We start from the raw sequence: 13,836 nt of genomic DNA, 5'->3' as shown, positions 1-13,836 counted from the left end.
TATCACTTGAGGTCAATAAGAACCAAACAATTACGGCAATGTAAATTTCAAAGTGTGGTTTGTGTGCGCTAAACTGGTGTGTATGGTTCGGTGAGTCTTATCTAGTTGTGTTTGCCTGTTTGTGTGTGTACAGTCCTAATGTTCTGTTCATGTGCTGTGTGTGTCTATTAGCTGGAGGAGGGTCAGGGGAAGGCCCAGGGCCTGCAGGACACAGTGGCTCGTCTAGAGAAACACCTGGAGGAGGGCCGCACCGTGCTGCAGGAGAAAGAGGACCTGATTGAGACCCAGTGCAAGAGGGAGAAGGAACTGGTGGCTGCTGTGCAGAGGTATGATCAAGGAATTGAGATACAATAGCAATATTCCTCTGCAACTCCTGTTTTTAGTTGGAACAGTGTGTTAAAACAGAGCTGGTTAGTTGTGTTGATGACAGACGGTGCCCTAACGTTGTGTCTCTCTCTGGTTCCCCCAGCCTGCAGGAGAAGGTGGAGCAGTGTCTTGAGGACGGGGTCCGTCTCCCCATGCTGGACCTGAAGCAGCTGGAGGTAGAGAACGCACGGCTACAGGAACAGCAAGCCACCACCAGCAATGTGAGATGCAGACACACACACACACACACACACACACACACACACACACACACAGGGTCATTCAGAGTGATGAGTCTGACAGCTACCAGATGTTTACGATTCCTATCTGCTCTTTTTCAGCTGATAGACAATCAGAAGAACCAGATTGAAAAACTCACTCTTGAGCTGACGGTAAGCCCTACTATTAGACTTTATTTGGGTCAACAGTATGCTTCAATCAGGTGCTATTGTAGTATAGTAGTTGTCATGTTGTGTGTCTGTGAGTGGTGATGATGGTGATGATGGGGATGATGATAATGTTTAAGAAGTGGATGAGGATCAGTCATCTCTGTCATCATACAGCATAGTGGGCGTTTCATGTGATGGCTGTGTTGTTATTCTGTTGCAGGCTGTAGAGCAGAGTCTACAGAAGGAGCGAAGTCTCTCCCAAGAGCTCCAGCAACAGCTGCAGGAGAAGGACGAGGACCTGGTTGCTTTCTCCCACACCCACACCCTCCAACAGGTAACCAGCCCCTCACTGATGAGCCCCACGCAACCTCTCCAAAAACACTAACTACAAATGTGTACACATCGCAAAGTAGAATTATTCTTGGGAGCAACAAACAATGAGCGGACATTTCTTTAGCCCCGTTTACAGTGCCTTCGGAAAGTATTCAGACCCCTTGACTTTTTCCATATTTTGTTACGTTACAGCCTTATTCTAAAATGGATTTAAAAAAAATAATAATCCTCAGCAATCTATACACAATACCCAATAATGACAAAGCGAAAACAGTTTAAAAAAAAACAGAAATACCTTATTTACATGAGTATTCAGACCCTTTGAGATCCGAAATTAAGCTCAGGTGCATCCTGTTTCCACTGATCATCCTTGAGATGTTTCTACAACTTGATTGGAGTCCACCTGTGGTAAATTCAATTGATTGGACATGATTTGGAAAGGCACACACCTGTCTATATAAGGTCCCACAATTGACAGTGCATGTCAGAGCAAAAACCAAGCCATAAGGTCAAAGGAATTGTCCGTAGACCTCCGAGACTGCATTGTGTCAAGGCACAGATCAGGGGAAGGCTACCAAAACATTTCTGCAGCATTTAAGGTCCCCAAGAACACAGTGGCCTCCATCTTTCTTAAATGGAAGAAGTTTAGAACGACCAAGACTCTTCCTAGAGCTGGCCGCCCGGCCAAACGGAGCAATCGGGGAGAAGGGCCTTAGTCAGGGAGGTGACCAAGAACCCGATGGTCACGCTGACAGAGCTCTAGAGTTCCTCTGTGGAGATGGGAGATCCTCTCTGCAGCAGTCCACCAATCAGGCCTTTATGGTAGAGTGGCCAGACAGAAGCCACTCCTCAGTAAAAGGTACATGACAGCCTGCTTGGAGTTTGCCAAAAGGCACCTAAAGACTCTCAGACCATGAGAAACAAATAAAATAAAATAAAATCTCTGGTCTGATGAAACCAAGATTGAACTCTTTGGCCTGAATGGCAAGCATCACGTCTGGAGGAAACCTGGCACCATCCCTACGGTGAAGCATGGTGGTGGCAGCATCATGCTGTGGGGATGTTTTTCAGCGGCAGGGACTGGGAGACTAGTCAGGATCGAAGCTGAACGGAGCAAAGTACAGAGATCCTTGATGAAAACCTGCTCCAGAGCGCTCAGATCCTCAGACGGGGGCGAAGGTTCACCTTCCAACAGGACAACGACCCTAAGCACACAGCCAAGACAACGCAGGGGTGGCTTCGGAACAAGTCTCTGAATGTACTTGAGTGGCCCAGCCAGAGCCCGGACTTGAACCCGATTGAACATCTCTGGAGAGACCTGAAAATAACTGTGCAGCGACGCTCCCCATCCAACCTGACAGAGCTTGAGAGGATCTGAAGAGAAGAATGGGAGAAACTCCCCAAATACAGGTGTGCCAAGCTTGCAGTGTCATACCCAAGAATCAATGCTGTAATCGCTGCCAAAGGTGCTTCAACAAAGTACTGAGTAAAGGGTCTCAATACTTATGTAAATGTGATATTTCAGTTTTTTATTTTTTATAAATTAGAAGACATTTCTAAAAACCTGTTTTTGCTTTGTCATTATGGGGTATTGCGTGTAGAATGATGAGGGGGGGAGGGGGGGGATGTAATCCGTTTTAGAATAAGGCTGTAACATAGGAACATTTGGAAAAAGTCAAGGGGTCTGAATACTTTCCGAAGGCACTGTATACCTGCCGCTAACATGCGTCCTTCGTCCTGATCTTGTCTTGATCTTGCCCATTTACACTTATAAAATCTGATCAAAATCAGTTCACAATGCGTCTTTTAATCGTCTACTGTCTAAAAATGTGGGCACAATTAGAATGAGGACAAGATCAGGACAAAGGACACGTTAGAACCAAGGCTAGATTGGCGTCTCTCTCGATTGGAGTCTCTCTCTCTCTCTCTCTCAATTCAATTTGCTTTATTGGCATGACGTAACAATGTACATATTGCCAAAGCTTACTTTGGATATTTACACTATTAACATAATTAAAATAATAATAATAATATATATTGTCAACAGGACATCAGACACTGTCCCTCATCTTATGGCATACAGAAATGTAGTGCGCTGCCAACCCACAGCTCTCTGCACCCTCCCCCAACAGGACGGGTAGCCTATTCTCATCAGAGAGGTCTTTGAAACCTTGAAAAACTGTTTCAAATTTGGGGAAATTACACTAATTGTTTTATATTTTTGACATTTTGTCAGGAAATGCAGCTCTGTCTCAGGTTCTGCTGTGGTGCAGTGGTTGCACAGCCTTTCCTCTACAGGGAGCCAGGTTTTGCTGTGTCTACCCTTCTCAATGACAAGGCTGTGCTCACTGAGCCTGTACTTTGTCAAGGTTTTTCTAAAGGTTTTGATCAGTAACCATGGTCAGATAGTTAGTCACGGTGTACTGTTGATTTAGGGCCAGATAGCACAGCATTTTACTTTGTGCTTGTGCTTGTGTTTCCCAATAAGCAATGTAGTTTTGTTTTGACTGTGTTGTAATTTGGTTTATTCTGATTGATTGGGTGTTCTGGTCCTGAGGCTTCAGTGTGTTAGTAGAACAGGTTTGTGAACTCAGCCCCAGGACCAGCTGGATGAGGGGACTCTTTTATTTGCTCAGCTCTTGGCATTGCAGGGCTTGGTAATGATATGAGAGGGGGTCACTGTATTTTAGATGTTTCCAAAACTTAATTGCTATTTTTTGAGTTTTTATTATTAGTGGATATTGGCCTAATTCTGCCATGCATGCATTGTTTGTAGTTTTCCTCTGGACATGTAGGAGAATCTTAGGAGAACTCTGCATGCAGGGTTTCAATGGGGTGTTTGTCCCATTTGGTGAAATCTTGTTTTGCAAGTGGACCCCACATCTCGCTGCCATAAAGTGCAATTGGTTCAATGACACATTCAATTAGTTTTAGCCACATTTTAATAGGTATTTCAATTTTAATTTGTTTTTTAATGGTGTAGAATGCCCTGCGTGCTTTCTCTGTTCATTCACTGCATCATTAAGGTGTCCAGTTGAGCTTATTTTTAAACCTAAGTAATTGTAGTGTGTGCAGTACTCTATATATTTTGTACCAATTGAGAATTTTGGTCTAATTCCCTGAGATCTGGATCTTCTCTGGAAAATCATTGTTTTATTCTTTTTGGGGTTTACTGCCAGGGCCCAGGTCTGGCAGTACTGCTCTAGCAGGTCCAGGCTCTGTTGTAGGCCATGTGCTGTGGGTGACAGCAGGCATAGGTCATTTGCGAAGAGCAGGCATTTAACCTCTGAATTGTGGAGACTAACACCAGGGGTTGGGGATTTTGATGCTGCACGTATTGCCAGTATACATTGGTTTAATTATGTAATATGTTTTACCCCCTACACCACTTTCAATAACTTTGTAGAACAGTCCTGTATGCCAAATAGAATCAAATGCTTTTTGGAAGTCGATAAAGCAAGCGTACATTTTGGTATTATTTTGGTGGACATGTTTATCTATCAGGGTGTGTACAGTCGTGGTCAAAGGTTTTGAGAATTACACAAATATTAATTTTCATAAAGTCTGCTGCCTCAGTTTTTATGATGGCAATTTGCATATACTCCAGAATGTTATGAAGAGTGATCAGATGAATTGCAATTAATTGCAAAGTCCCTCTTTGCCATGAAAATTAACTTAATCCCCAAAAAACATTTCCACTGCATTTCAGCCCTGCCACAAAAGGACCAGCTGACATCATGTCAGTGATTCTCTCGTTAACACAGGTGAGAGCGTTGACGAGGACAAGGCTGGAGATCACTCTGTCATGCTGATTGAGTTAGAATAACAGACTGGATGCTTTAAAAGGAGGGTGGTGCTTGAAATCATTGTTCTTCCTCTGTTAACCATGGTTACCTGCAAGGAAACACGTGCCGTCATCATTGCTTTGCACAAAAAGGGCTTCACAGGCAAGGATATTGCTGCTAGTAAGATTGCACCTAAATAAACCATTTATCGGATCATCAAGAACTTCAAGGAGAGAGGTTCAATTACATTTTTACATTTTAGTTATTTAGCGGACGCTCTTATCCAGAGCGACTTACAGTTAGTGAGTGCATACATTTTCATACAATTGTTGTGAAGAAGGCTTCAGGGCGCTCAAGAAAGTCCGGCAAGCGCCAGGACCGTCTCCTAAAGTTGATTCAGCTGCGGAATCGGGGCACCACCAGTGCAGAGCTTGCTCAGGAATGGCAGCAAGCAGGTGTGAGTGCATCTGCACGCACAGGGAAGCGAAGACTTTTGGGGGATGGCCTGGTGTCAAGAAGTGCAGCGAGGAAGCCACTTCTCTCCAGGAAAAACATCAGGGACAGACTGATATTCTGCAAAAGGCACAGGGATTGGACTGCTGAGGACTGGGGTAAAGTCATTTTCTCTGATGAATCCCCTTTCTGATTGTTTGGGGCATCCGGAAAAAAGCTTGTCCGGAGAAGACAAGGTGAGCACTACCATCAGTCCTGTGTCATGCCAACAGTAAAGCATCCTGAGACCATTCATGTGTGGGGTTGCTTCTCAGCCAAGGGAGTGGGCTCACTCACAATTTTGCCTAAGAACACAGCCTTGAATAAAGAATGGTACCAACATATCCTCCGAGAGCAACTTCTCCCAACCATCCAAGAACAGTTTGGTGACGAACAATGCCTTTTCCAGCATGATGGAGCACCTTGCCATAAGGCAAAGTGATAACTAAGTGGCTCGGGGAACAAAACATCTACATTTTGGGTCCATAGCCAGGAAACTCCCCAGACTTTAATCCCAATGAGAACTTGTGGTCAATCCTCAAGAGGCGGGTGGACAAACAAAAACCCACAAATTCTGACAAACGCCAAGCATTGATTATGCAAGAATGGGCTGCCATCAGTCAGGATGTGGCCCAGAAGTTAATTGACAGCATGCCAGGGCGGATTAAAGAGGTCTTGAAAAAGAAAGGTCAACACTGCAAATATTTACTCTTTGCATAAACTTTATGTAATTGTCAATAAAAGCCTTTGACACTTATGGAATGCTTGTAATTATACTTCAGTATACCATAGTAACATCTGACAAAAATATCTAAAAACACTGAAGCTGCAAACTTTGTGAAGACCAATACTTGTGTCATTCTCAAAACGTTTGACCCACGACTGTAGGATGTAAATATGATCGGTCGTGCGATGTTTTGGTATAAATCCAATTAGGCTTTTACTCAAGACATTGTGCTTATTAAGGAAGTTTAGAACTCTTACATTTATAATACTACTTTTTAATTTGAGGGCCTGAAGTTTCTTATAGAGCTCCTGGTCAGTAATTGGGGAGTCAAATGGATTTTGATTGTCCTTTATAGCTTTTTGTAATCTATTCAACTTCTCATGAATTTGGCATTGTTCTGCGTTTGTGTCAATTTGAACAGTGTTGTAGAGTGTTTTAAAATGGGTTGTCCATATGTCACCATTTTGTATCGCTAATTCCTCGTTTTGATTATTTTAGTTTTTTCAAATTTTGCCAGAAGTTGTTTGTGTTGATGGACTCATCAATTAGTGTCAGCTGCTTGCTGTTGTACTGTGCTTTTTGGTTCTGAGTCTACGTTTATAGAGTTTTAAAGTCTCACAGTAATGAAGGCGTAATTCACCATTATTTGGGTCTCTGTGCTTTTGTTTTGATAGTGTTCTAAGTTTTTTCCTTATAATTTTACAATCTGCATCAAACCAGTTGTCATGTGTGGTCTTTTTTTTGTTGTTTTTTTAAATAAATTTCAGTTGTGCTTCTTTTGCCGTTTGCCTGAATATATAGTTTATGTTTTTTACTGCTAGATCCCTTCTTTACTGTGAGTGAATGTGATATCCAGAAAGTTATCTAAGAGTGTTTGGATATTTTGGCTACTGGTTGCTTTCTGGTATTCTTCTGTGCTGTTTTGGGCCCATCTGAATGAATTTCTGATGTTGTACAGCTTACTGGGCTGTGAATGTGTGGTTGTTTCCATGTCTGTTCTTTTGAGGAACAATGTAATTTGGCTGTGATCAGACAGAGGAGTTAGTGGCTTGATGGTGAATGAGCTGAGAGAGAACGGGTCAATGTCTGTAATCATATAGTCTACTGTGTTGTGGCCAAGAGGTGAGCAATAGGTGAATCTCCCCAAAGAGTCCCCCCGTAACCTACCATTGACAAAGTACAAACCCAGGCTTCGACAGAGCTGCAACAGATCCCTTCCGTTTTTGTTGATGGTGCTTTCACTGTTGTTTCAATGGGGGAGATAAAGACAGTTAGAAACAGAATGGCCTGTAATAAAGCTGTCCCCTCGTGTGGTCGTTAGATCAGGTAGTGTTCCTGTGCGCGCATTTGTGTCCCCACAGATGAGCACATTTACCTGGGCCTGGAAATGGCACGTCTCTTCCTCAAGGGTGGGGAATATCTCCTCTGAGTAATAATGGGATTCTGAGGGGGGGATATATATTGTGCAAAGGAACACATATTTTTCTGTCAGTACAAGTTCTTTTTTCAGTTTTAACCAAATGTGATATTTACCAATTTTGAGGTGATCAATTAGATTTTGTAGTTCGGATTTGTACCAAATTATCAATCCTCCAGAGTCTCTGCCTCTATTAACAGAGCTGTGTTTCTGTGATGGTACATTTACCTCTCTGTAGCCTGTGGGACAGTGAGTGACAATGTCTGCCTTACACCATGTCTCCTGCAGAATGATGACGTCAACATCTTTAAGATTTTTTTTTAACTCCAGTGCTAAACTCTTCAGCCCAAAGGTTGATGAGTTTAGGCCCTGAATGCTCCACATGGTAACTGATAGTGATTTCATGTTGCAAAAAGAAATAACAGCACAGTCAAAAATACAGTAACTACTAACTAGTTAAGAGTGAGATAAACAGGACAACAGCAAACATTTGTTCTGTTATGTACAGTTGAAGTCAGAAGTTTACATACACTTAGGTTGGAGACATTAAAACTCGTTTTTCAACCACTCCACAAATTTCTTGTTAACAAACTATAGTTTTGGGAAGTTGGTTAGGACATCTACTTTGTGCCTGACACAAGTAATTTTTCCAACAATTGTTTACAGACAGATTATTTCACTTATAATTCACTGTATCATAATTCCAGTGGGTCAGAAGTTTACATACACTAAGTTGACTGTGCCTTTAAACAGCTTGGAAAATTCTAGAAAATGATGTCATGGCTTTAGAAGCTTCTGATAGGCAAATTGACATAATTTGAGTCAATTGGAGGTGTACCTGTGGATCTATTTCAAGGCCTACCTTCAAACTCAGTGCCTCTTTGCTTGACATCATGGGAAAATCAAAAGAAATCAGCCAAGACCTCAGAAAAAAATTGTAGACCTCCACAAGTCTGGTTCATCATTGGGAGCAATTTCCAAATGCCTGAAGGTACCACGTTCATCTGTACAAACAATAGTACGCAAGTATAAACACCATGGGACCACGCAACCGTCATACCGCTTAGGAAGGAGACGCGTACTGTCTCCTAGAGATGAACGTATTTTGGTGCGAAAAGTGCAAATCAATCCCAGAACAACAGCAAAGGACCCTGTGAAGATGCTGGAGGAAACAGGTACAAAAGTATCTATATCCACAGTAAAACGAGTCCTATATCGACATAACCTGAAAGACCGCTCAGGAAGGAAGAAGCCACTGCTCCAAAACCGCCATAAAAAAGCCAGACTACGGTTTGCAACTGCACATGGGGACAAAGATCGTACTTTTTGGAGAAATATCCTCTGGTCTGATGAAACAAAAATAGAACTGTTTGGCCATAATGACCATCGTTATGTTTGGAGGAAAAAGGGGGTAGCTTGCAAGCCGAAGAACACCATCCCAACCGTGAAGCACGGGGGTGGCAGCATCATGCTGTGGGGGTGCTTTGCTGCAGGAGGGACTGGTGCACTTCACAAAATAGATGGTATCATGAGGAAGGAAAATTATGTGGATATATTAAAGCAACATGTCAGGAAGTTAAAGCTTGGTCGCAAATGGGTCTTCAAATGGACAATGACCCCAAGCATACTTCCAAAGTTGTGGCAAAATGGCTTAAGGACAACAAAGTCAAGGTATTGGAGTGGCCATCACAAAGCCCTGACCTCAATCCTATAGAAAATTTGTGGGCAGAACTGAAAAAGCGTGTGCAAGCAAGGAGGCCTACAAACCTGACTCAGTTACACCAGCTCTGTCAGGAGGAATGGGCCAAAATTCACCCAACTTTATTGTGGGAAGCTTGTGGAAGGCTATCCGAAATGTTTGACCCAAGTTAAACATTTTAAAGGCAATGCTACCAAATACTAATTGAGTGTATGTAAACTTCTGACCCACTGGGAATGTGATGAAAGAAATAAAAGCTGAAATAAATCATTCTCTCTACTATTATACTGACATTTCACATTCTTAAAATAAAGTGGTGATCCTAACTGACCTAAAACAGGGAATTTTTACTAGGATTAAATGTCAGGAATTGTGAAAAACTGAGTTTTTAAATGTATTTGGCTAAGGTGTATGTAAACTTCCGACTTCAACTGTATATATATATTCCTATTCATTGAACAAGTAAACTTTTAGTACAATAGGTGCATGTGTGCGCACGTTTAGTGCAGTTTAGTGCAGATGTATTGGAGGAGCTGTTTAATCTCACTCAATCCTACAGGGTTCTCCTGTCCTCTGAGGACCTCCGCATAGCTGTGCTGGTCCTGCTGTTGGGCCCTGTGGAGTGGAGGGGAGCCAGGTCTTTGCCGAGGGGGTTTCCTCTCTGGTCTGGTAGATGTGGTGGTCTGGTGCTGGGTAGTAGGCTGGGCCCGTTCCAGTCTGGCTAAACCGATAGAAGTGGTGATGCTCTGGTGGTGGGTGGGGCCTGTGAGGTGCGCTGGGTCTGGTGGGGCGTTGAGGGGGCCTGGGGCTCCTTGGTGGTGCAGTGGTCTGGTAGGGGTCTCTGGGTGGTCCCCTGTCCAGTGCGGCATGGGGTGTTTGTCTACCAAGTGCAACGTCCTTTAGAGACTTGGCAAACATCCCTACTGTCTGCTTCCTCAGGTGGGAGTGGTCGTGCAGATGCTCTGGGGTGATTGTTGGGTGGTGAGCAACGTGCACATTTGGGAGTAGGCCACACCCTCTGGTGATGTCAGCGTTGACTTTCTGAATGGTACTGGGATGAAAGTCTTTGCGGGGCAGCAGAGTGGAGATGGTGATGTGGGAGTTGGGGAACCCTCTCTGCTACACTGTTGACCAGGCAGCCTACTCTCTCCTGCTCCTCTCACAGGTTGTTGGTGCTGGTGTGAATAATAATGTGACCTGGTGTGCCAAAGTCAGGCTGGGACAGGATGTGGAGTGCATCCTGCGTTTTTGGGCACCATATTTTGGACACCTTGTGGTGGGGGAAGAGTTTATCCTCTTGGATGAATTTCCCATTTGAGTCAATGAGGATGGCCACCTCAGTGGGTTTTACCAGACTAGTGGGTTTACGGTCTGGGGCTGGGGTACACAGGGCCTGTGTACAAGGAGAGGTGTGTGGGGGTGTGTCAGGGGGGGCCAGAGAGCTTCTCTCTGTAGTAGGTGTCCCCATGTGAGCCTCCTTGTTGACTGGGGGTGTGGGTAAAGGGTGGTCGGTATGGGAGGGGTGAGGATGGGTCAGTGGGGGTGTTAGGGGTGGTGAGGGGCTGCAGCTTCTCTCTAGGGGTCTCTACAGTCTGTTCTCTATGCTGCAGCACACTCTTGATGACAGACAACTCCTTTGCCATCTCCTCCTTTACCTGCACTAGCTCTCTCCTCATGGTGGCCTTTACCTCCTCAAGCACTGTGGTAAGAGTCTCTCTCTCTCTCTCTCTCTCTCTCTCTCTCTCTCTCTCTCTCTCTCTCTCTCTCTCTCTCTCTCTCTCTCTCTCTCTCTCTCTCTCTCTCTCTCTCTCATCCTGACAGTAGCTCTGTCCTGGGTTTAGCTAGTGATGGAGAGGTCCATTCACCCCCATTATGTTCCTCTAGTGACCCTTTTTGTCCTCTAATCTTTTCATAGCAGCCAAGTCATGAATAACCCAATATGGCCCCTCCAGCTCCCACCACTACCACACGCACCCAATTAATTGTGTCATTCTTCACCACCAGGTGAGGACGAGCCCGGCGCTAAAAGGTCTGAATTCAAGCATGTGAAAGCCGGGCAGGCAGAAGAGGGTGGGAACGTGTGTGTGTCTCCTTTACAGAGGGTAGAGGCAGGGTAGAGAGCACACACGTGGCTGACGTCGCAGCACCATACATTATCCCAGTGACAGGGACACAAGAGGCAATTATCAGCTGGAAGATTCCCCGGCCTGGCTCCCACAAAGGGAGGTCGCTGGTTTGGAGAGAAGGAGGGAGGGAGTGGAGGATGGAGGGTGAGGGGATGGAGGAGTGTTGCCTGGCTCTGCAGTGTGACTCTGTCACAAGAGCTGTCGGCACGGGACGGTGAGATATGAGGAGATGAGATGAGTCTATGTGGTGTGTCTAGTATGGGTGGTTTTAATTCCACTGCGCTCTCCACTGCTCTGTGCGGCTGGTGAATGTTGGACACTCTGCACACTCTATGTCCCCAGCACCGTGTAGAAAGAATGAAAAGGGAGGAGGGAGATTTGACTCCAGACATCAACAAGTGGTAGGCGCCTTTGGGTGTGAAACTGAGATGAAAGAGAGTTTTTTGTGGTGAAACGGCCTCCATCTTGGAAGAGCAGGATCTTGGGTAATCTGTCCTAAAATGACTTTGCACCTGCAACAACTACTATTACCTTTCTGCCCCCTCTGTGGGTGTTTGTGTTCCTATGATACCTCATTATCCTGTTGAGTGATAATTATGGTGATTATTATTCCAAACTCCTACATGGTATTCTGTGAGACATTTGGAGAGACTCATTTGAAATCAAATCAAATTTTATTTGTCACATGCGCCGAATACAACAGGTGTAGACTTTACAGTGAAATGCTTACTTACAAGCCCTTAACCAACAATGCAGTTTTAAGAAAAATAAGTGTTAAGAAAGTATTTACTAAAATAAACTGAATTTTAAAAAAAGAAGTAAAAAAGAATAAAAAATAAAAAAAACAAATAATTAAAGAGCGACAATAAAATAACAGTAGTGAGGCTATATACTGGGGGTACCGGTACAGAGTCAATGTGCGGGGCCACAGGTTAGTCGAGGTAATTGAGGTAATATGTACATGTAGGTAGAGGGAAAGTGACTATGCATAGATAATAAACAGTGAGTAGCAGCAGCGTAAAAAAGGGGGTGGGGGCAATGCAAATAGTCTGGGTAGCCATTTGATTAGCTGTTCAGGAGTCTTATTGCTTGGGTGTAGAAGCTGATGAGAACCCTTTTGGACCTAGACTTGGCGCTCTGGTACCGCTTGCCGTGCGGTAGCAGAGAGAACAGTCTATTACTAGGGTGGCTGGAGTCTTTGGCAATTTTTAGGGCCTTCCTCTGACACCGCCTGGTATAGAGGTCCTTGATGGCAGGAAGCTTGGCCCCAGTGATGTACTGGGCCTTACGCACTACCCTCTGTAGTGCCTTGCGGTCGGAGGCCGAGCAGTTGCCGTACCAGGCGGTGATGCAACCAGTCAGGATGCTCTCGATGGTGCAGCTGTAGAACTTGTGGAGGATCTGAAGACCCATGCCAAATCTTTTCAGTCTCCTGAGGGGCAATAAGCTTTGTCATGCCCTCTTCACGACTGTCTTGGTGTGTTTGGACCATGATAGTTTGTTGGTGATGTGGACACCAAGGAACTTGAATCTCTCAACCTGCTCCACTGCAGCCCCGTCGATGAGAATGGGGGCGTGCTCAATCCTCCTTTTCCTGTAGTCCACAATAATCTCCTTTGTCTTGATCACGTTGAGGGAGAGGTTGTTATCCTGGCACCACATGGCCAGGTCGCTGACCTCCTCCCTATAGGCTGTCTCATCGTTGTCTGTGATCAGGCCTACAACTGTTGTGTCGTCGGCAAACTTAATAATAATAATAATAATATGCCATTTAGCAGACGCTTTTATCCAAAGCGACTTACAGTCATGCGTGCATACATTTTTTTGTGTATGGGTGGTCCCGGGGATCGAACCCACTACCTTGGCGTTACAAGCGCCATGCTCTACCAGCTGAGCTACAGAGGACCACAGTGTGGTGTTGATGGTGTTGGAGTCATGCTTGGTCATGCAGTCATGGGTGAACAGGGAGTACAGGAGGGGACTGAGCACGCACCCCTGAGGGGCCCCCATGTTGAGGATCAGTGTGGCAGATGTGTTGTTACCTACCCTTACCGCCTGGGGGTGGCCCGTCAGGAAGTCCAGGATCCAGTTGCAGATGGTGTTTAGTCCCAGGGTCCTTAGCTTAGTGATGAGCTTTGAGGGCACTATGGTGTTGAACGCTGAGCTGTAGTCAATGAATAGCATTCTCACGTAGGTGTTCCTTTCGTCCAGGTGGGAAAGGCAGTGTGGAGTGCGATAGAGATTGCATCATCTGTGGATCTGTTGGGGCGGTGTACAAATTGGAGTGGGTCTAGGGTTTCTGGGATAATGGTGTTGATGTGAGCCATGACCAGCCTTTCAAAGCACTTCATGGCTACAGACGTGAGTGCTACGGGTCGGTAGTCATTTAGGCATGTTACCTTATTGCTCTTGGGCACAGGGAATATGGTGGTCTGCTTGAAACATGTTGGTATTACAGACTCAGTCAGGGACTGGTTGAAAATGTCAGTGAAGACACTTGCC

The 13,836-nt window shown here is 44.8% G+C and overlaps 1 protein-coding gene across 3 annotated transcripts in view; it reads left to right on the top strand.

Annotated features, from left to right (window-relative positions):
* The window catches only part of cep85l (centrosomal protein 85, like), an 88,399-nt gene that overhangs the window by 63,804 nt on the left and 10,759 nt on the right, over positions 1-13,836 (top strand). For all 3 annotated transcript variants that reach the window (XM_041860627.2, XM_045210246.1, XM_045210247.1), the window contains 4 exons: positions 172-326; positions 470-587; positions 708-758; positions 976-1,089. In XM_041860627.2, the coding sequence (XP_041716561.2) occupies positions 172-326; positions 470-587; positions 708-758; positions 976-1,089 (438 nt within the window). The remainder of the gene's footprint in view (positions 1-171; positions 327-469; positions 588-707; positions 759-975; positions 1,090-13,836) is intronic.

This window comes from Coregonus clupeaformis, chromosome 33 (genome assembly GCF_020615455.1).
Source record: "Coregonus clupeaformis isolate EN_2021a chromosome 33, ASM2061545v1, whole genome shotgun sequence".
NCBI classification, from domain to species: Eukaryota; Metazoa; Chordata; class Actinopteri; order Salmoniformes; family Salmonidae; genus Coregonus; species Coregonus clupeaformis.
This window is presented reverse-complemented; position numbering and strand designations above follow the sequence as displayed.